The sequence below is a fragment of the Microcaecilia unicolor genome, unplaced genomic scaffold, assembly GCF_901765095.1.
Source record: "Microcaecilia unicolor unplaced genomic scaffold, aMicUni1.1, whole genome shotgun sequence".
In the NCBI taxonomy this organism is placed as follows: domain Eukaryota; kingdom Metazoa; phylum Chordata; class Amphibia; order Gymnophiona; family Siphonopidae; genus Microcaecilia; species Microcaecilia unicolor.
In genome coordinates this window covers 12,417-34,173 of record NW_021963075.1, presented here as the reverse complement: position 1 = coordinate 34,173, position 21,757 = coordinate 12,417, and the positions used below count along the sequence as shown (strand labels likewise).

General features: G+C 41.8%; 1 protein-coding gene across 1 annotated transcript in view; it reads right to left on the bottom strand.

The window, feature by feature from the left end:
* LOC115458893 (presequence protease, mitochondrial-like) overlaps positions 1-20,842 on the bottom strand; it is a gene marked incomplete at its 5' end in the record, with an annotated part of 169,180 nt that extends 148,338 nt beyond the window's left edge. The window contains 4 exon segments of the mRNA XM_030188734.1: positions 4,670-4,798; positions 17,183-17,271; positions 20,717-20,802; positions 20,805-20,842. Coding sequence (XP_030044594.1) covers positions 4,670-4,798; positions 17,183-17,271; positions 20,717-20,802; positions 20,805-20,842 — 342 coding nt within the window.
* Between the last annotated feature and the right edge of the window lie 915 nt (positions 20,843-21,757).

The following is a 21,757-nucleotide window of genomic DNA, read 5'->3' as shown; positions in this document are numbered from 1 at the left end:
CTGGCAGGATATTTATTTTTGTTACATTTGTACCCCGCGCTTTCCCACTCATGGCAGGCTCAATGCGGCGGGCAATGGAGGGTTAAGTGACTTGCCCAGAGTCACAAGGAGCTGCCTGTGCCAGGAATCGAACTCAGTTCCTCAATTCCCCAGGACCAAAGTCCACCACCCTAACCACTAGGCCACTCCTCCTCATCACAAAACAGAAAATAAATTTTGTTTCTACCTCTTGCTGTCTGGTCATTTTATTTTTCAAATCATGTTGGTCCCAGGCTCTGGTTTCTGTTTCCCACTGTCCTCTCAACTCACTTGCCAAGGTCTCCTGCCCATTTGACATTTCTTCTTTCTCCATGCTCATCATCCATCTTCCTTCTCTGTGTCCCCTATATTTCCCTGTCATGAATCTCACCTGTGTCCATCTCCCTACATTCACCACTCTATATCCTTATTCCCTCCCCAGTGTCCAGCATTACACTCCTCCGTATCTCTATGCCCCCTCCCCCAAGTTCAGTATCTTCCTTCTATGTTCCTATTCTCCCCCATGTCTAGCATGGTCTCTGAGTCTATATACCCCTCCCATGTCTGGCACTGCCATTTTGTGTTCGTATACCATCCACTACTACTAATTTCTATAGAGAATGTGAAGGCAGAGTTTGGCCAGCTGTGTGATATAGAGAAAAACAGGCTATATCAGCAGAATTTCACAAACTACCATGTCAGCAGAGTTTAACATAAGGAATGCTAGCACAGCAACAGTAAGGGGCTGAGAAAATAAAATAAAGCTCCAGCGTGTCCATGTGTAGCCCGAGAGGTTGTGATTTATGTGGTCACAAATGGTGAAACAGGACAAGGTATCATAAAAAAAAATATATGTAGCAGATGTTGGACATGAAAAGGAGAATGGGAGTATCAGTAGAAGCAATAGATGTAAGACATGGTACATATGGCTAGAATTAAGGTATATAAGGAATGCTTTGTTAAGATAGAAATGGGAATTTTTTCTGACTCTAAGAAGCAGCTTGCTTCAAAGTTAGCTTAAAGTTCCTCTCACAGGAAGAAAGAGACTATATTTGCATGTACTATTTATATAACTGTAATTGGCAAAACAGCAATTAGATGTCTATTCCTATATGAACAATAAATGTGCTTCTATGTTAAATTTATGATTGGCTAATGGTGTATCTCTTCAGGCTAAATTAGTTTATCCAGAGGAACAAGCACCCTGAAGGTTTAGCCTCGCATCTTCCAGCCTGTCTGATAAGGAGCACAGGTATAAGACTAAACACTGTCCACCTGTCACTGATGAGATGCAGCAACCATGGTTTTGCCTGTGGTCAATGACCAGAGTAACTTTGGCAACAGGCCAGGTGAGCCTGAAGGGGAAGTCATCGCTGATAAAGGGGAGAGCTTGGGCATTACTGCCATCCATCCCCCGCAACACTGAGCACAGCACGAACGCCGCCAGAGCATTAAGCAGCCCATGGATCCTCATCCTCCATTTCCCCTCGCTGCTTCATAAGCTGGCCCAAGCTTGAGTGACAATCAATCTGCCTGTGGCGCTGTGGCCAAAGCAACACCACGGCAGCACGTCAGTTCAAGGTATGCTATGGGAGAACGTCAATGCCAGTTGGAAGACAAAACTAATATTCAGGTGTGTCAGCCCCCCATACTCAGAAGTGGTGAGCGCAGCCTGGAAAATGGCGGCAGGGAGAGAAGAAGGAGATATCAGACCCATTTTTTTTTCCTTTTACACCACAGGAACAAGGCTTTCTACCACTCCCGCAGGGCGGTAAAGAGTTTTCCTCCCTCACCCGCCACAAAATGTGGTAACTTTTTTTTTTTTTTTTTTTAAGCAGTTTACTGCAGGTCCCCATCCCCGTGTCATTCTCTAGTACATACTATGCAAGATATGCACATTCTTACAGAATACCACTTAAGAAGGAATTTGGCAGGTATGTATATATGTGCATACATATGTACATGCTAAGCCTTTATGCGTATGTAAAATGTTAGCACCCATTTTATAGAACTGCCCTCATAGCATCCACTTTTACAGGATATTCAGGTAGGCATTACTGGGGGCAGAGAATAGGCAGAAATGGGCAGGACTGTTTGAAAGTAAAGCAATAGCTTAATATTATCTTTTTGGAAGGGAGGCAGACAGGCAGGCAATCTGGGTGGAAGGAGAAGAAGCTGGATGGTTGGTTACAGATATAAAAGGGGCTCAGGGCGCCACAATCCTTTGAATTGGCCCTGCTGTAACTTCTAAGCATCATGGCAACCTGGCTCCTGGGATTTGTCTAGTTTTGGTAATAGAACTATAGGGGGTTCAAGACTGATATTAAGTGCAGACTGTCTTTGGGCACAGTTTGTGCCAGTATGAGTGGGAGAACAAAGGAAATCTGCTAAAATAATTGTATCCTAGATCCTAATCTTTACTTTGGCTGACATTTGTCATTAGTTCCTTGTATGGAAGTTTATTTCCAGACAATTTAACTACTATCCCAAAAGGTCAAAATTGAGATCTAAATTTACCTTCAAGTTACAAACCAATTGGATATATACGATGGAGATCATTTTAGGAGGGTTATTTGCATTTGAAATATGCATATACCTGGCAGGTTTACAAATCAAATTTATATTCCATGAAATTAACCAAGGATCCAGTGAGGATTACAAGAGTATAACTAGATGATATATAAAAATACCAAAATAAAGGGGAAAAGGGAAATGGGACTTGATATACCGCCTTTCTGTGGTATTTTTGCAACTACATTCAAAGCGGTTTTCATATATTCAGGTACTTATTTTGTACCTGGGGCAATGGAAGGTTAAGTGACTTGCCCACAGTCACAAGGAGCTGCAGTGGGAATCGAACCCAGTTCCCCAGGATCAAAGTCAGCTGCACTAACCACTAGGCTACTCCTCCACAATACAACTATAAATGTTTAGTTCCCATTTTACAAAGTAGGGATAAGCATCTCTCTCACTCAAGTGCATGCAAATGGCAAGGATGCGTAGTCTGAACAGAAGTGCATGGCAAATTAGATGTTTATTCCCCATTTCAGAAGGGGACTAGATATCTACACCCTAAAAGATTGATGTCAGAAGTTGCACCTACCAAGCACGTTTAGATTTTAGCAAACTGCTCTTATTGAGCAGCACTCCACTATAGAGATTAGGGGAAGTTGCCCCTTTAATTCCCAGTGGTTGCTCCTTCCAAAAACCAAACTGGCAAGGGATACTGGTCTCCGGGTGCTGAGAAAATGCACATTTATATTTCTAAAATGGTAAAGATAAACGTATATATGCCAGCACAAACACTTTTTTTCTAAAATAAATAATTATGGTGCCAGCACTCGGTGTATAAACGTTTGTTTCGTCTGTAATTTAAAACAAACAGTCATTTAACTCCATTGCACTGCTTTTCTTTATGGAATGCAATGGGGAAATCAGAACTACAAGCCCCTGCATGCAATGGGGTAAACCTTGGACTGAATCAACCCTGTTTTGTGAATTTGGATCACGTTGGCAGCCTTAGACTAGATGTGTTAGAAATTATTTGGAATTGCAACACTTAAACCCTACCTTTAAAAAAAAAAAAAAATAGTAAACAAGGATTTTGCAGTTGATAAAATCTTTTTGAAGTGTTACTTGTGAAACGTATTCTGGTTTATTTTAAATCTGATTTTTGAAGGTTAGGGTGACTGAAGGTTGGGTTGCGTTTTTTGATTGGGGAACAGAATGATGGATTGTGGGGTAAAAGGGATTAATAGTACACATATATGCAATTTTGATTGTGGTAATTTTAATTTATCCTAACCCATTATGAACAGTACTGGTAAAAACAGAGCCTAAATGCTGAAATTAATGAATTAGGAGGTATAATTTTATAACTCGGAACCTAAGGAAAAGTGAAAGTATTTGTTTTATAAGAGAAAACACAGACGTATGTGCCTGCATAAAGTAGCCCCCTACATCATCCATGGTAGAACACAAGTGCTCTTGCATAAATTTATGCCTGCTCTGTAAGAATCACCACCATGTATGTGTGCATTTTATATAATAAGTGCCAATTCTGCCCCAATTCTACCTATTCTTTGTCTACGGTATTTTACTAATCTATATGCTATTCACCGGTAGCACAATTTTGTAAGCATCTACCTATGTGTATAGAAAGCTTTTCTATGGAACAAGATGGCCACTCTCAAGAGAGGATATGCACCTCAATGCTCTCTAGAGAGCCAAGCACTTACCAATATATGGAAGCAGAAAGGGAAAGTCAGGACTTTTCTAACTGAGTCCTCCCCTGTACCTACTTTTGGACTCATGGAGTGGTTTGTTGTTCAGGTTGCTGCATTGGGGACTGCTCCATGGTCAACTGTGAAATGTGAGGAGCTGCAAATATCTTTCAGCAAGATACAATGAGCGATTTGCGACACTGAATCTGGGCAGCCATGGGACAGCCACTCTCTCTCTCACCCCTTATATTCAGTTAGGGTTATGGTATAAATGCTTAAGTATATCCCAGTCTTTGTCCTATCCTGAACAAGTAGCTTGTAAGACTGCTTGAAAAACCAGATGTGCTTCACTTACTAAAACCTATTAGAGGGATAAGCAGCAGCTCCAAGAAAGGGTATTATTTGTTATTAAGAAGAATGCTACTCACCCAGTACTAGGAGAGAAACCAGTCCCGATGTTGGCTTCAATTAAAGCTTTATAGAAGGGAGAGTTTGGACCGGAGGACATCAGTGAACAAAGAAGGTTAAGCGTGAAGGCTTCAGAAATATCTGTAACACTAAGGAAGAAAAAAGTAATAGCATTTTTTAAATAACTATACTATTAATAAACTAAATATTCAGAGAACCTCTATTAAAAATGTTGGGAATGCTTCAACTAATAAAACAAATCTCTCTCACAAACTGCCACTTAAGTGTACAACACTAAAAACTATAAACCACTAATATTTTCACATCAAAAATGAACTGCTGTAAATAACTAACCTTCTATATAAAAAACGAGAACATATGACTTTGCTGCATAAAAATGTAAATATGTAGAGGATCATTTTCAAAAGCATTTCTGTGCATAAAGTACTGCTTTATGTGAATAAATAGCAATGTTGCTTACTTGTAACAGATGTTTTCTGTGGACAGCACAACTGATCAGGCATAAGTGGATGCCATTATCCAATGGCGATAGGACAGAACTGCTCTCCGACAGCTCAGAACTTCAGTGTAGTTCTGAATATGCGCAATCCTTCCCATGAATAATGGCCTCCTCAACTGGTTCCAAAGCTCAAAACAGTGGGATAAATTTTCAGGGAAGTGATGGGATTATGTAATTCTGGAAAGAAAGACTGACCTGCACTTCTTGATTCAAACGTACTGTCCTGTGGTGTTGCTTTGCCTAAATAGTAATGTGCAGAGGAATATGAAGATAGCAGCAAGCAGTTGCTTTGCAGATTATATTAAGGCAGACTGCAGTAACTCATTTCATAAGATAACACTGTAGTTGAGAAGAATATCTGGTATCTAAAAGGTCAGATAATTTGGAAGCTTTCTTTGTAAATGGCATACCAGCTCTAATAGGACAGGAGGAGATGAAAAGGTTGCACACAACCTGGAATGAAATCTGTTCTGAAGTGAAAAATTGCAGGAAGACCTTAGGAAATTGGAAGAATGGGCATCCAAATGGCAAATGAAATTTAATGTACACAAATGCAAAGCGATGCACATTGGGAAGAATAATCTGAATCTTAGTTATATGATGTTAGGGTCCACTGTACGAGTCAGCACTCAATAAAAAAAAAAAAAAATCTATGCGTCATTGCATACAATACACTGAAATTTTCTGCCCAGTGTGTGGTGGTGACCAAAAAAGAAAACAAGATGCTAGGAATTATTAGGAGAGAGAAGCAAAATGACCAAAAATATTATAATGCCTCTATCACTCCATGATACAACCTCACCTTGAGTACAGTGTTCAATTCTGGTCGCTGTATCTCAAAAAAAAGATATAGCAAAATTAGAAAAGGTTCAAAGAAGAGTGACCAAAATGATAAAGGGGATGGAACTGCTCCCGCATGAGGAAAGGCTAGGGCTCTTCAGCTTGGAAAAGAGACCGCTGATGGGGGAATATGAATGAGGTCTACAAACTCCCAAGTGGTGTGGAGCGGGTGGAGGTGAATTGATTTTTCAGTCAGTCATTCAAAAAGTACAAAGACCAGGGGACAAAATGAAATTGCATGGAAATACTTTTAAAATAAATAGGAGGTAATATTTTTTTCACTCAAAGTATAGTTAAGCTCTGGAACTCGCTGCTGGAGAATGTGGCATATCTGGGTTTAAAAAAAGGGTTGGACAAGTTCCTGGAGAAAAAGTGCATAGTCTGCTATTCAGATGGACACTGGGGAAGCCACTGCTTGCCCCAGGATTGGTAGCATGGAATGGTGCTATTAACTGGGTTACTTCCAGGTACTTGTGACCTAGATTGGCCACTGCTGAAAGCAGGATACTGGGCTGGATGGACCACTGGTCTGACCCAGTATGGCTATTCTTATGTTTTTATCTAGAGGTGTTAATGGTAGAAGCCGACTTGGGATTTAGTGGTGGATATAGTTATACTTGGCTAGTCAGGAAAGAGAGGGCAGGAAAAAAAGGATAGAGGAGTGGCATTAAAAGTTAGGAATAATATTAAAGTGACAGAAATGCATGACACATGGGGTAAGGAAGAAGCAATGTGGGTTAATCTTGAAAGACAATGGAAAACGTATTTGGGTGTGATATACAGGCCTCCCTCACAATCAGAAGAAATGGACAGAGATTTAATTGACATTCACAAGATAGCTAGGAAAGGTGAAGTACTACTAACAGTTTTAATATGCCGGACGTTGATTGAGGCGGTGCTGCTGCCAGGTTGTGTAGAAGCAAGGATATCTTGGATTCTCTATAGGAAGAATTGTTCTAGCAGTTGGTAATGGAACCTACGCAGAACAAAACTATTCTGGACCTGGTGCTTACAAATGCGGAGAATGTTTCTGATATTACGGTGGGTTATCATTTGGCATCTAGCGATCACTGATGGTATGGTTCTACATTAAGACACATGAGGAGAGGATTTATTCAAGATTGAAGGTTCTTGACTTCAAAAGAACTAACTGCCAAGATGGGAGAATATCTCAAGGAAGAGTTAGTTGGATGGGAACAGGTGAAGGAAGTAGAACAGCAGAGGCCAAAACTGAATGGAGCTCTTTTAAAGGCGACAAACCTTCATGATAGAAAAGCATGTAAAAGTAAGAGGAAAAGACGGCTGCTTTGGTTCTCAAATGTAGTAGCTGAAAAAGGTAAGAGAAAAAAAAAAAAGGTTAGCCTTCATATATTACAAGACGATACAGAAAGAGGAAAACAGGCAAAAATACCTAGAAAATATAAGAAGCTGGAAAAGCTGCCAGGAAAGCAAAGACACAAATAGAAGAAAAAAAGATAGCCAGTACAGTAAAACTGGGGGAAAAGGTTTTTTTGTTGTTGTTGGTTTTTTTTTTTTAAGATGTGACAGGCGGAAGTGCCAAAATGTCATAGTCAGGCTCAAGGGTGAAGGAGAGGAAGGAATGTGCAACATAGTAAATGATGGAAGATAAAGACCTGTATGGCCCATCCAGTCTGCCCAACAAGATAAACTCATTTCATAGTAGCTGATAAGGATAAAGCTGAACAATTATTTCTGTTCTTTGCTCACAGATGAAAAACCGGGCATAGGACCATAGAAAACAAATGATAATGGAAATGTATGTTTGGTAGAAAAGGACAGATTCTCAGAAGACTGTGTTCGTGAGGAGCCTAGCTAAACTAAAAATAGACAAAGTGATGGGGTCTGATGGGATACATCCGAGGTTGCTCAAGAACTTGGTAAAGTTTTGGCAGCTCCATTCTCTGACCTCTTCAATGCTTCCTTAGAGTCTGGAGTGGTCCCGGAGGACTGGAAAAGGACAGATGTGGTCCCTCTGTTAAAGAGTGGTAGTGAGGTCAGGAATTACAGATCTGTTAGTCTGACCTTGGTGGCGAGTAACCCAATGGAAACATTTCTAAGGATGAGGATTGAGAGGTTTCTACAATCGAATTGACTGCAGGACCCGAGACAGCATAATTTCACTAGAAGCAAGTATTGTCAGACAAATCTGATTGATTTCTATGACTGGGTGAACAAACAGTTGGATATGGGAGGGACACTAGATGGGGTGTACTTGGATTTTAGCAATGCCTTTGACACAGTTTCGCATAGGCAACTGATAAATAAACTGAGTGCCCTCGATATGGGCGTTATAATGCCGTTGTATCGCTCCATGGTGCGACCGCACCTTGAGCATTGTGTTCAATTCTGGTCGCCGCATCTCAAGAAAGATATAATGGAATTGGAAAAGGTGCAGCGAAGGGCGACTGAAATGATAGCGGGGATGGGACGACTTCCCTATGAAGAAAGACTAAGGAGGCTAGGGCTTTTCAGCTTGGAGAAGAGACGGCTGAGGGGAAACATGATAGAGGTATATAAAATAATGAGTGGAGTGGAACAGGTGGATGTGAAGCGTCTGTTCACGCTTTCCAAAAATACTAGGACTAGGGGGCATGCGATTAAACTACAGTGTAGTGGCCTAGTGGTTAGGGTGGTGGACTTTGGTCCTGGGGAACTGAGGAACTGAGTTCGATTCCCGGCACAAGCAGCTCCTTGTGACTCTGGGCAAGTCACTTAACCATCCATTGCCCGCCGCATTGAGCCTGCCATGAGAGGGAAAGCGTGGGGTACAAATGTACAAAAAAAAAAAAAAAAATTTTTCTTCACCCAACGCGTAATTAAACTCTGGAATTCGTTGCCGGAGAACGTGGTGAAGGCAGTTAGCTTGGCAGAGTTTAAAAAGGGGTTAGACAGTTTCCTAAAGGACAAGTCCATAAACCGCTACTAAATGGACTTGGGAAAAATCCACAATTCCGGGAATAACGTATAGAATGTTTATACGTTTGGGAAGCTTGCCAGGTGCCCTTGGCCTGGATTGGCCGCTGTCGTGGACAGGATGCTGGGCTCGATGGATCCTTGGTCTTTTCCCAGTATGACATTACTTATGTACTTATGTAAAGTGACTGACTAGGTTTAAAACTGGTTAAGTGGAAACAGATAGAGGGTAGTGGTAAATGGAGCTTGCTCCAATGAAAGGATGTTATCATTGGTGTACCAAAGGGATCAGACCTTGGGCTAGGTCTTTTTAACATCTTTGTGAGTGATATTGTGGAACGGCCATCTGGGAAGGTTTGTCTCTCTGCGGACAAAAGAAGAGAGACTTGGGGGTGATTGTGTCCAATGATCTCAAGGTGGCCAAACAGGTAGAAAAGGCAACAGTCAAAGCCAGAAGGATACTCGGGTTCACAGGGAGAGGACTGGCGAGCAGGAAAACAGAGGTGATGGTGCCCTTGTATAAATCTCTAGTGAGGCCCCATCTAGAACACTGTGCAATTTTGGAGACCGCACCTACGAAAAGATATAAACAGGATGGAGTCATTCCAGAAGGCAGCTACAAAATTGGTCAGTGGTATGGGGACAGACATAAGGCTCGCAATATGTATAATTTGGATGAAAGGCAGGATAGAGGGGATATGATAAAGATGTTTAAATACCTCTGTGGCATTAAAGTACAGGAGATGAGCTTCTTTCAAAGGAAAGAAAACTTTGGAATGAGAGGGCATAGGATGAAGTTAAGGATATAGGCTCAGGAGTAATCTAAGGAAATATTTTTTTTCATGAAAAGGGTGGTGGATGCGTGGAAATGCCTCCCAGTGGAGGTGGTGGAGACGAGGACTGTCTGAATTTAAGAAAATGTGAGACAGGCACATGGGATCTCCTAGGGAAAGGAGGAGAAAGTGGTTGCCGTGGATGGGCCATTTGGCTCTTATCTGCTGTCATGTTTTAAGGATGCATATTATTCCCATCAACTTGTAGCTTGTACATGCAAGGAAAAACACAGTTTAAGTGCTTGTATACAAATACTAGAAGCTTAAAAAATAAGATAGGAGACAGAGTATATAACACTAAATGATGAGGTAGATACAATAGACATTTCAGAGACTTGGAAGGAGAACAATTAATGGGGCACTGTGTTAACAGGATACAAATTATATCGCAATGATAGAGGATCACATTGGGGAGGGGGTTCCGCTATATGTTAATGGGGGTATTGAGTCAAACAAACTAAACTTCTACATGAAACATAGCAGATTGGAATCCTTATGGATAGAAATTCCACGTGTGAAAGGAAGAAGTATTCTTGTAGGTCTGTACTACCGTCTGCCAGGACACAATGAACAGCAAGATGAAGAAATGTTTACAGAAATTAGGAAACCTGGCAAATTGGGCAACAGTATAATAATGGGTGATTTCAATTACTCAATATGAACAAAACAATGCTACCTAGAAACATGTAACAAAGTGGATAGAAAATGGCTTTGAAACATGAAAATGAAAAAAATGTGAAGAGAAAGACCTCAGTAAAACAGAGACCAACCACACAATAGCCTTCATAAAGGGCAGCTCACAATAATCATTGGTCAAAAAAACACTACAAAATTGAAACATCAAAAGTGTCCAAAGTACTTATAATTTGCCATATTCTATGTCTGCAATCAATACAAAACACTTAAATATTCCAGAAAGTCACCAAAATACATCAAGAAAAAATCTTAAATTTTCAATAAAGAAGGGCATAATCGAACCGCGCTGGCCATCTCCGGGGCCGGCTCTGCAAGTGGGCGCAGCCAACCATATTTTCGAGAAAGATGGCCGGCCATCTTTTGTTTCGATAATACGGTTGGGGCCGGCCAAATGTCAGAGATGGCCGGGTTTCAGATGGCTGGCATCGGTTTTTGCCCATAATGGAAAACGAAATCGGCGATCTCAAATCCGGCCAAATCCAAGGCATTTGGTTGTGGGAGTGACCACGATTCGTAGTGCACTGGTCCCCCTCACATGCCAGGACACCAACCGGGCACCCTAGGGGGCACTGCTAAAAAGTAAAAAATGAAAATAAAAATAAAAATAGCTCCAAGGGCATAGCTCCCTTACCTTGGGTGCTGAGCCCCCCACCCTCCCCCCCAAAAAAAACCCCACTCCCCCACAACTATAAACCACTACCATAGCCCTACGGGGGTGAAGGGGGGCACCTACATGTGGGTACAGTGGGTTTTGGGTGGGTTTTGAGGGGCTCCCATTTTCCACCACAAGTGTAACAAGTAGGGGGGGATGGGCCTGGGTCCGCCTGCCTGAAGTGCACTGTACCCACCACAACTGCTCCAAGGACCTGTATACTGCTGCGATGGACCTGAGTTTGACATTTGAGGCTGGCAAAAAAAGATTTTCCCAAGTTGTATTTTTGAGGGTGGGAGGGGGTTAGTGACCACTGGGGGAGTCAGGGGAGGAGATCCCCAATTCCCTCCGGTGGTCATCTGGTCAGTTGGGGCACTTTTTTGGGACTTGGACCTGAAAAAAAAGGGTCCAAATAAAGTGGACCAAATTCTGGTCAAGGCCGGCTTTCTTTTTTCCATTATCGGGCGAAGTTGGCCATCTCAACGCCCGCCCCTGTCCCCGTCCTGCCTTCACTACTGTTCCAACACGCCCCCTTGAACTTTCGCCAGCCCCGCGACGGAAAGCAGTTGGAGCCGGCCAAAATCGGCTTTCAATTATACCGATTTGGCCGACTTCAGGAGATCGCCGGCCATATCCCGATTTGTGTCGGATGATGGTCGGCGACCTCTTTCGAAAATCAGCTGGATAGGCACTTAACTTGAAAATATCCACCATCCAGGAATAATCCTGAAGGGGCTCCCTGTTTTCCTGAAAAACATTGCTTCAGGGGAATAACTTTGGCACTGCAACTTGACTGGAAATTCGCTCAGCAACTTTTTTTCCGTTGGCTTTCAGAAGATTCCACATTTTTTCATTTTTAGATGCCATTTTCTATCCACTTCGTTACATGTTTCTAGATAGAACTGTTTTGTACATATTGGTTTAGTATTCTACCTGTTCCTGCTATAGTGTGATTTCAAATGTTACATCTGGGAGCATTAGGGAGACAAATTCCTAGAAGTAATAAATGACTGCTTCTTGGAGCAACTGGTCCAGGAACCGATAAGAGGTGGAGCCATTTTAGACCTAGTCCTTAGTGAAGATCAGGGTATAATGCGAGAGGTAAGTGTTGGATCCGCTGTGAAACAGTGATCATAACATGATCAAGTTTGAGCTACTAAATGGAGTGAAGCTACAAAGGAAATCTATTGTAGCAGCATTTAATTTTTGAAAGGGCAAATATGATAAAATGAGGAAAATGGTTAAAAAGAAGCTAAAAGGATTGACTGCAAAGGTTTGGACTTCAAATCAGGCAAGGACATCTTTTCTCCTACTTGCAGGTTAAACATTTTATTATTTCATAAAATGGTTGAGGGTAGGGCTGCATGTTAATTGTGATTAATACGTTAATTCATAGCGATTAAAACCTTCTGCCTCCTTCCCGCACCCTCCCCCGCCGAGCGTGGTCTGGCATCTCTCCTTCCACCCAGTTTACCTTTTCAGTAAGTCTTAGGCCCTGCAAGAAAACTGAAAAAGGTAAACCAGGTGGAAGGGGAGGGAGAGATACCAGACCATGAGGGCGGGGGAGGGAATTGGGAGAGAACATCAGGCATGTAGGCAGCAGCCGGGGCTAAAAGGAGACAGAAAGATGAGAGGTCCTGGGATGGAGAGAGTGGCAGGAAGGAAGAAAGTTCTTGGAGGACTAGTTTTGGGGGGGGGGGGGGGAGATTAGGAGACAGGTAAAGATAATGGACCTGGGGGTAGAGGGGAGGAAGGGTTAAAGAGTTGGACCTGGAAGACGGAGAAAGGAAGATGCTTGGCCTTTAAATCAGTGGCATAAGCACAGAGAAGGGGAGGGGGCCTTGGAGACCTGGGCGCCCTCCAAAGCTGCAGTACTTGTTCAATGGCTGGTGGAGTACCTTAAGCCCCACCAGCCGAAGAAATCCGCTACCTGACTCACCCCCCTTCCTCTTCGTACTGCCTCAGGAGCAAGGAAGTCAGCAGGGTGCCTCCACCACCAATGCTTGCGCACACCACCAGACCAGAGCCATCATTTTCATTACAACAGTAATCAAAACGCTGGCTAGCAGTGGGCTTCTGGATGGGATGAGTACAAAAAAAAAAAATTACATGTCAAAAAAACAAAAAGTATTTAAAATTTCATTACCTGCAGTGCTGGGCAGCTACTTACAGTAAGTTGCACATGCCACGTGGTACAGAGCACCCTGGCTCCTGTAGCTGACTCAGGCTCAAACTGTACTGTGGGGCACTGGGGACGCAGGGAAATGCTACTACTGCTGCTGTGATTAATCGAAGAATTGAGTAGTGAAGTGACTGTGCAAAGAACTTAGAGCCCAACCGGCACTGAAGTTAAGCCCGGGCCGGCCAGCAGAGCAGCAGTGAGGACCCCAGGCACTTAGGCAGGCACAGTGTAAAGAAGCTGTGCCCACTACACACCCAGGCGGCACTACAGCAGCAGCAGCCTTTCCATGTGGCCCTGCGGTCCAAGCCTATGGGAGGAGCAGTGGAGCAGTCAGTGCCGTGTGGTCCTGGCGCCTGCAGTTATTTTTTAGCGTGATGCGCCAAGAACGAGGATGAGCGAGCACAGCTGCAGCATGGCCGCATGAGATGGAATAAATATGCAGTCAGCACGCAGAGGACGCAGCACTGACTGATAAGGAAGAGGACCATCACGGTCACCACTAGAAGTCAAGAGCTACTAGTGGTGACTGTGATGGTCCTCTTCCTTCTCAGCCAGCGCTGCGGCCGCTGCGTGCTAACTGCATGTTTATTCCCGTGCCGACTGCTGTGCCGAGTCTGCCTCTGCCAAAAGCCCAAAAGGTAGGTGGGACTGGGAGGTCAGCTGAGCGGGCCACCACCGTGACGATGGTAGAAAGTGAAAGGCTTCAGTGTAGCTGCTGCTTTGCTGTGCGCTTTTCAACTACGCTTAAAACTGGGTGGGCGAGCCTGAGATGAAATTGAATGGGCCTGGGTCCGCCTGTAGCTACGCCCCTGCCCAGCAGGTGATGTCAAGACCAATATACAGTACACTGCTAATATCTAGGGCTGCTTAAAATCAGATTGAGACATACTTACGAGAGCCGGGAATGCCTACTTTGTCTTGAGCAATGTTAGAATCATTAAATAGCCCACCTACAGGCAAGTGAAATACAATTGGCTACACAGGAGGTGAAAAATTACACAGCTCCAGAACCTGATGGGTTTGCCTGTGAATTCTACAAGTTTTACACCACCAACTGTGTGCCCCACTCGAGGCATATTATACTTTAGCTACAGGTCCGAGCTTTTCTCCCCAAGCCAGGTAGGCCAAAAGACTTGCCTGACTCATACAGACCCATATCTTTGATAAACGTGGGCATTAAAATCCTATCTAGAATACTGGTGACTTGCCTTTCTGCTTGTTTGCCAGCCTATGCTGGAGAGCAGAATGTAGGCTTTGTACAAGGATGAGAGTCAGTTTAAAATGTTAGGAAGTCTTGTTAGACATTGTCTAAGACAGAAAATACCACCACTCGTGGTTAGCTTGGACACCAAAAGCATTTGACAAAGCAAGTTGGTCCTGTTTCAGATGCTGTCTCACAAAGGCCTTAAGGCCTGGTATATGGGGATAATTCAGACTTTGTACGCTTTCCCTTCGGCTTTTCTTAGTCAATGGTGTCCATACATCTCCATTTAAGATTGAATGGGGAACATGGCAGGGATGTCTTCTTTCCCAATTACCTTTAATTTTTGGAACCCCTCCTACTTACCTTGCACAAAAAGCCAGAGGTAGAAGGGGTACATCTGGGAATCAACACAATTAAAATACTTGCTTTTGCTGATGGTTTACTTTGATTTTGAGAACTTCCCACAACTGTCCACCATGCTAGCCTTAATGCTAACACTTGGTTTGATATCTGGTTTCCAATTGAATTAGAATAAATCCATGGCTCTGGTAATACAGGGGAGTAATAAGGAAGACTGGGTGGGGAATTCTCCATTGAAATGGGCTGACAATTATATAAAACTACTTGGGAGTGAAAATGCCCTCAAATTTTTCCTCCCTGTATATGCTGAATGTTCAAACGTTGCTTGCAGATACAAAAAAAATGTTGCAGGTCTGGCGGGCTTATCCCTTTCTCTAATGGGGAAAATTAGTCTTTACAAAGAGATTACTACTCCCTGCTGGCTTTATACATTTCAAATGCTCACCTTATATTTAGCAGGCAAAGATGAACATTTTTTGGAAACATTTAAGTGTGTACCTGTGGCAGAGGAAAAAAAAAGTGAGACTTCCTCTTGCGACAGTAATGACTCCCTGAGATCAGGGAGGCTTGGGACTGTTGAACCTAAGAGTCGCAACTGTTGCATGTGGCTTGCGTCGTATCAATAACTGATTATAGGGGAACTTCACATTTTTCTATCACCTCTATAGAGGCTATTGACCCCATGGGAGCACCTTAGTTATCTTCTCCAAGCACCAGCAGGGAAAGTTACACAGTCCTTTCCAGGATATACATTTGTGTATCCTCTGCGCCCGGTGTGGAGGTGGGTGTGTTTTGTAGGCATGGCTGTTCTGGGATAATTACTCCCTTTTTATTGATCAACTGTAACCCTGCGTTCATACCAGGCTCAGATAATAAAATATTTTGCCTGTAGGAAGGCAAGGACATTCACTGCCTTTCTGACATCTTAGATGAGCAAAGGAAAATTAAGACCCTTTCTGCTTTACAGACAGAATTTGGGTTGGATGGAACAGTGTTTGCATATATGCAGCTTTATCTCCTGGGAAAGGGGAACTACATTGTGAAGTCTTGAAACAACATTTGAAATCTTGTATATCTGGAGTGCAAGCTTTCACAGACAATAACACACTTTGTGAGATGCAATATAAATTAGGGGAGCGAGTAGAGCAACTATGCAGACTTCTGACTGCTGCCCAAAATGTCAGCAAGGTAGCACCACTCTGAGTCACATGTTTTAGTACTGTCCCTTAATTCCGTCATTTTGGCACAGCCTGATTATGTTTATCTCCCATATTTGGTTCACACAATGAAGGTCCTCTCCGACATTTTATAACACAAGTTTGCTGTTTCCTTCCCAATGCCTATGAAGGGTTTTCTTCAACAAATGGTTCTGATGGCCAAGAAAAGCATTTTGACTAACTGGATAACACCAGATCCTCCCAATATGTACCAGTGGCGCTCCAAAATGATCATGCTCCTAACTATGGAAAGATACACTATACAAGATCTTACTAATGTAAAGAGAATTACTTTTTTTTTTATTTTATTTCTGCAAACAGCAAGGCGAACAACAACAAACAAAACTGCAGGTACAAGCTCAAAAAGAAAGACGTACCAAGCACAACAGGGAAAAAGTAAAATATTTTCACCCTGGTTATTTCTTATCTAAAGGGGAATTAACCATCATTCATCCCGCTGTATTTTTCCGTTTGTAAATCCTCCCAACCCTCATGTATTCAACACTCATTCTCTAGGGAATTATCTTTTGCAAAACTCGGGAACCCTTTTTGGAGCACAATGATAGTAGCTTGTAACAGACTTTTTAATGTGACTCATTGAAGGCAAAAGAATTGATTTTATCAGCCCAGATATATAGTTGGCTGCTGTTCAGGGTTAGGGGGAGAGAGCTTATAAAACAAGCATTTCAAATCAAGTATTCTTCCACTGTTTTTTGTAAACTGGACTTGTATTTAGACAATGTTTGGTTTCGAGTTTTAGATTCATATTTTGAAGCCTCACCCTGGCTCTATTAATTTTGTGTTCAATAAAAATAAATTAACAAATGATCTGGAGATAGGAGTGATAAGTGAAATGACTGGGTTTGCAACGGACAACTTTTCCTGTACGTGATGGTCAGATGGTGTCTATAATTTAAGACTTTATGGCTATTCTGTAGTTACCTTAAGAATATAGGGTATATGTATTCAGTCACAATTCCCTTAAACACACATAGAGGCATATTTTCAAAGCACTTTGGGAGGCTAAGTTCCATAGGTTTCTATGGAACTTTGGGAGGCTAAGTGCTTTGAAAATGAGCCTCATAGCATACTTACTCTTCCAGAAGAAAACTGACACCAACAGTGGTTTGTTTGGTAGGATCAGCAGCAAGCGAATCTACACCAGAAGTTATATGGTATTCTCTCTGCCAAAAGAAACAAAAACATCAATGACTAACTAAACTTTAACAATGGACTGTCATGATGGATAAAAGATCCATCACAGCAAACTAAATGTTGTCTTCTTGAATGTTATATTAAAACTTTAGACAACCAATACTATCATAACAATGTAAGACACTGGCAGCTAGAGTGACTAATGTGCACTAGTGTCTCATTTAGAGATCCATGTACAATTCTAGAGACCACACCTTCAAAAATAAATTTAAAAAAATAGGATGGTCCAGAAGGTGACTACTAAAATGGTCAGCGGTCTTCGTCATGAAGTGTTTGGGAACAGACAAAGGTCTGAATACATATACTTTGAAAGAAAGACAAGAGAGGGAAACAAACTACTCCAACTCGTGCACAAACTACTTGACACCTCGCCAGTTATCACAACCAGACACCCCATCAGCAGATGACCTGGCTATTTACTTCAATGAGAAAATTATAAAACTACGACCCACTTTACCACTTAACACCACCAACCATGAAAAATTCATTAACTGTTTGGACCCAACCACCGATGAATATCCAGCAGACCGAATCTGGACAAACCTCGACCTACTGACTGACGAAACCATCACCCAAGCAATCAACAGATTCGCCAAGTCCCATTGCAAACTGGACATATGTCCCAACAACCTAATAAAATTCGTCCCTCAACGCTTCATAACAGACCTCGCCTCATACTTAAATTTCATGCTACAACATGGACTCTTCCCTATGGATAAAGGAAATATATTACTTACCCCAATACCAAGATCTAAGAAAAAAAAATCAAATGATATAACCAATTACCGCACGGTAGCATCCATCCCTCTGGAAGTAAAACTAATGGAAAAAGTTTAGTTACCAAACAACTTACCGATTACTTAAATTTTCAATACTACATGAATCTCAATCAGGATTTCGATCCAACCACAGCACCGAAACAGTACTAATCATGCTCCTAACCAAATTTAAACAAACAATTGCAACTGGCAACAATGTTCTCCTCTTACAATTCGACATGTCCAGCACGTTCGACATGGTTAGCCATAAAATACTACTGAACATCCTAGAAAACTTCGGGATTTGAGGAAACGTTTTGAAATGGATTAATGGCTTCCTAACCGCAAGAACATACCAAGTGACATGAAATTCGAATGTCGAATGGAAATCTGAATGTGGAGTACCCCAGGGATCGCCACTATCACCAACCCTCTTCAACTTAATGACTCCTCCACTGGCTAAATCACTATCCAACCAATGCCTCAATCCCTACATCTATGCAGACGATGTCACGATTTACATTCCGTTCAAACATGATCTAACTGAAATCACAAGTGAAATCAATCACAGCTTCCAAATAATGAACTCATGGGCGGATGCAGTCCAACTAAAGCTCAACGCAGAAAAAACACAATGTCTTATTCTCTCATCACAATATAACAAGATCAAACACACCACTATAAACACCCCAGACTACACCCTTCCTGTCTCGGACAGCCTGAAACTTCTGGGAGTTACAATTGACCGAAATCTCAGACTAGAAAGCCACGCAAAAAATATAAGAAAATGTTCCACACAATGTTTAAACTCAAAAGAGTACACCAAGGGAAATATTCTACAGCATGGTACAAACAATGGTGTTAAGCCACTTGGATTACTGTAATGCCATTTACGCCGGATGCAAAGAACAAATCATTAAGAAATTCCAAACTACCCAAAATACTGCAGCCAGACTCATATCTGGAACAGCAAAATACGAAAGTGCCAAACCCCTAACAGAAAAACTACACTGGCTCTCACTAAAAGAACAAATTACGTTCAAAATCTGTACTCTGGTTCATAAAATCATTCATGGCGAGGCCCCGGTATATATGTCAGACCTCATAGACTTACCAACCAGGAACACAAAAAGATAAGTACGTAAGTAATGCCACACTGGGAAAAGACCAATGGACCATCGACCCCAGCGTCCTGTCCACGACAGCGGCCAATCCAGGCCAAGGGCACCTGGCAAGCATCCCAAACGTACAAACATTCTATACATGTTATTCCTGGAATTGTGGATTTTTCCCAAGTCCATTTAGTAGCGGTTTATGAACTTGTCCTTTAGGAAACCATCTAACCCCTTTTTAAACTCTGCCAAGCTAACTGCCTTCACCACGTTCTCCGGCAACGAATTCCAGAGCTTAATTACGCGTTGGGTGAAGAAATATTTTCTCCAATTTGTTTTAAATTTACTACACTGTAGTTTCATCGCATGCCCCCTAGTCCTAGTATTTTTGGAAAGCGTGAACAGATGCTTCACATCCACCTGATCCACTCCACTCATTATTTTATATACCTCTATCATGTCTCCCCTCAGCCGTCTCTTCTCCAAGCTGAAAAGCCCTAGCCTCCTTAGTCTTTCTTCATAGGGAAGTCGTCCCATCCTCTTTCTTCATCACGCACATTCTTGAACCTCCATTACCCCAGTTGCAAAGGACTTAAATATAAATCAATATATGCATCTAGCTTCTCCTACATCAGCACGCAACTATGGAATGCACTACCAAATGCCATAAAAACAACGCATGACCTGGCAGCCTTCCGGAAATTACTAAAAAGACCAACCTGTTCAATAAGACATACCATAATGATCCTTCATAAATGACCTGACATCAAAACTCTACCAGAACCAGACAAAATCGAACTTTCTAAACCTGTTTGCTTCAATTTGTCACTAATGAAAGTTAATGCATTGCCCCCTTATCTTTCACGCCTGAAAAGAACTGTTTATCTAACTTACTTTATAATTTATTTCAACATTTATGAACTTTAAATGTAATACTACTTTGTATTTCTCTTTCCGGAAATGGCATTCGCCATTACAGCATAATGTAAGCCACATTGAGCCAGCAAAAAGGTGGGAAAATGTGGTATACAAATGCAACAAATAAATAAACATGATAGAGACATTCAAACATCTCTATGGTATAAATGCACAGGAGGCAGGCCTCCTTAAAATGAAAGGAAGATCTGAAAAAAGGAAGCATAGGATGAAGATAAAAGGGGATAAAGTCAGGAATAATCCAAGGAAAATACTTTATTATGGAAAAGGGTGGTGATCTATGGAACAGCCTCACTGTGGAAGTAGTGAAGACAAAGAATGTACCTAAATTCAAGAAAGCATGGGACAGGCACAGAGGATGTAATGTACAGGACAGTAGAAATTAGTAGTTGGTATGGATGGGCAGACTGGATAGACCATTATGGTCTTTACCTGCTGTCATTTTCTGGTGTTTCTATGTTACATAATGTGATAATGAGCATTAGAAACCCAAGAAGTTACATTACAGCTGCATTCAGTTAAAAGACACCTTAATTGGTACCTCAACTTTGTATGTATCAGAGTACAAAAGATAATTAAAAGCATTACACAGATCAGCACATACTTACAGGTTCACTCCAGTGCTTCTGTGATGGTACAGTAGTATGTGAATCAATTTTCTGGAACCTATTAAGTGCATTTTCATGAATATGTTCAAATGCGGCTCCAAGGGAAAATTTCCATATGTAACAAACCTGTAGATTACATTAAAGATTATTATTTTCTTCTGCACACTTAAAAAGCATGTTCCACATTTCACTATTTTCAGTGACAAAACGTTTTAAAAAGTCAAATTAGTTATGTCTACAAATTACTCATATGTACTCAATCGTTATGGGGGTAATTTTATAAAATGGGCTTGTAGAAGTGTTTTGTGTGCTCAAGTAGGCTCTTATAAAATTGCCCATGATAGGCATGCTAGAATTTGGCACACAAAGCATGGCACCTATTTTTATGCAAGAAAATCTGTAGGCTTTGCCAGCGAAGGAGAACAGGTAAGACACGATGGGACAGACACTGAGAAAACACACACATATTTGCCAATTTTTACTGGCTCAAATATTCACACACAGACAATTACACTTACATCTGAGCACATTTTAAACTATGTGCACCCACTTTCCCTGGAATAATTGTATAAAAAGGTACATAGGTGCACATGCCACCTTTAGAAAACAGGTACAATATGCATATGCATGTGCCTTGACAGTCTTGATGCCCTGTTACAGAAATACCTGTAAGTGCTTTCACCGATAGAAAGGATAGAAACTATGGAATTCATTTTCACTGTTGAAATTTCCACTTCGTTTTACCATTTCTAGATGTATTTTTTTTTTTAATATCACCCCCGTCCAATGACTGCTCCCTTTTTCATTCTGTTTTTGACCTGTATCATGCACTCCAATACTAAGGTAAAATTATGTATAATCATACCTGATAATTTTCTTTCCATTAATCATAGCTGATCAATCCATAGACTGGTGGGTTGTGTCCATCTACCAGCAGGTGGAGATAGAGAGCAAACTTTTGCCTCCCTATATGTGGTCATGTGCTGCCGGAAACTCCTCAGTATGTCGATATCAAAGCTCCATCCGCAGGACTCAGCACTT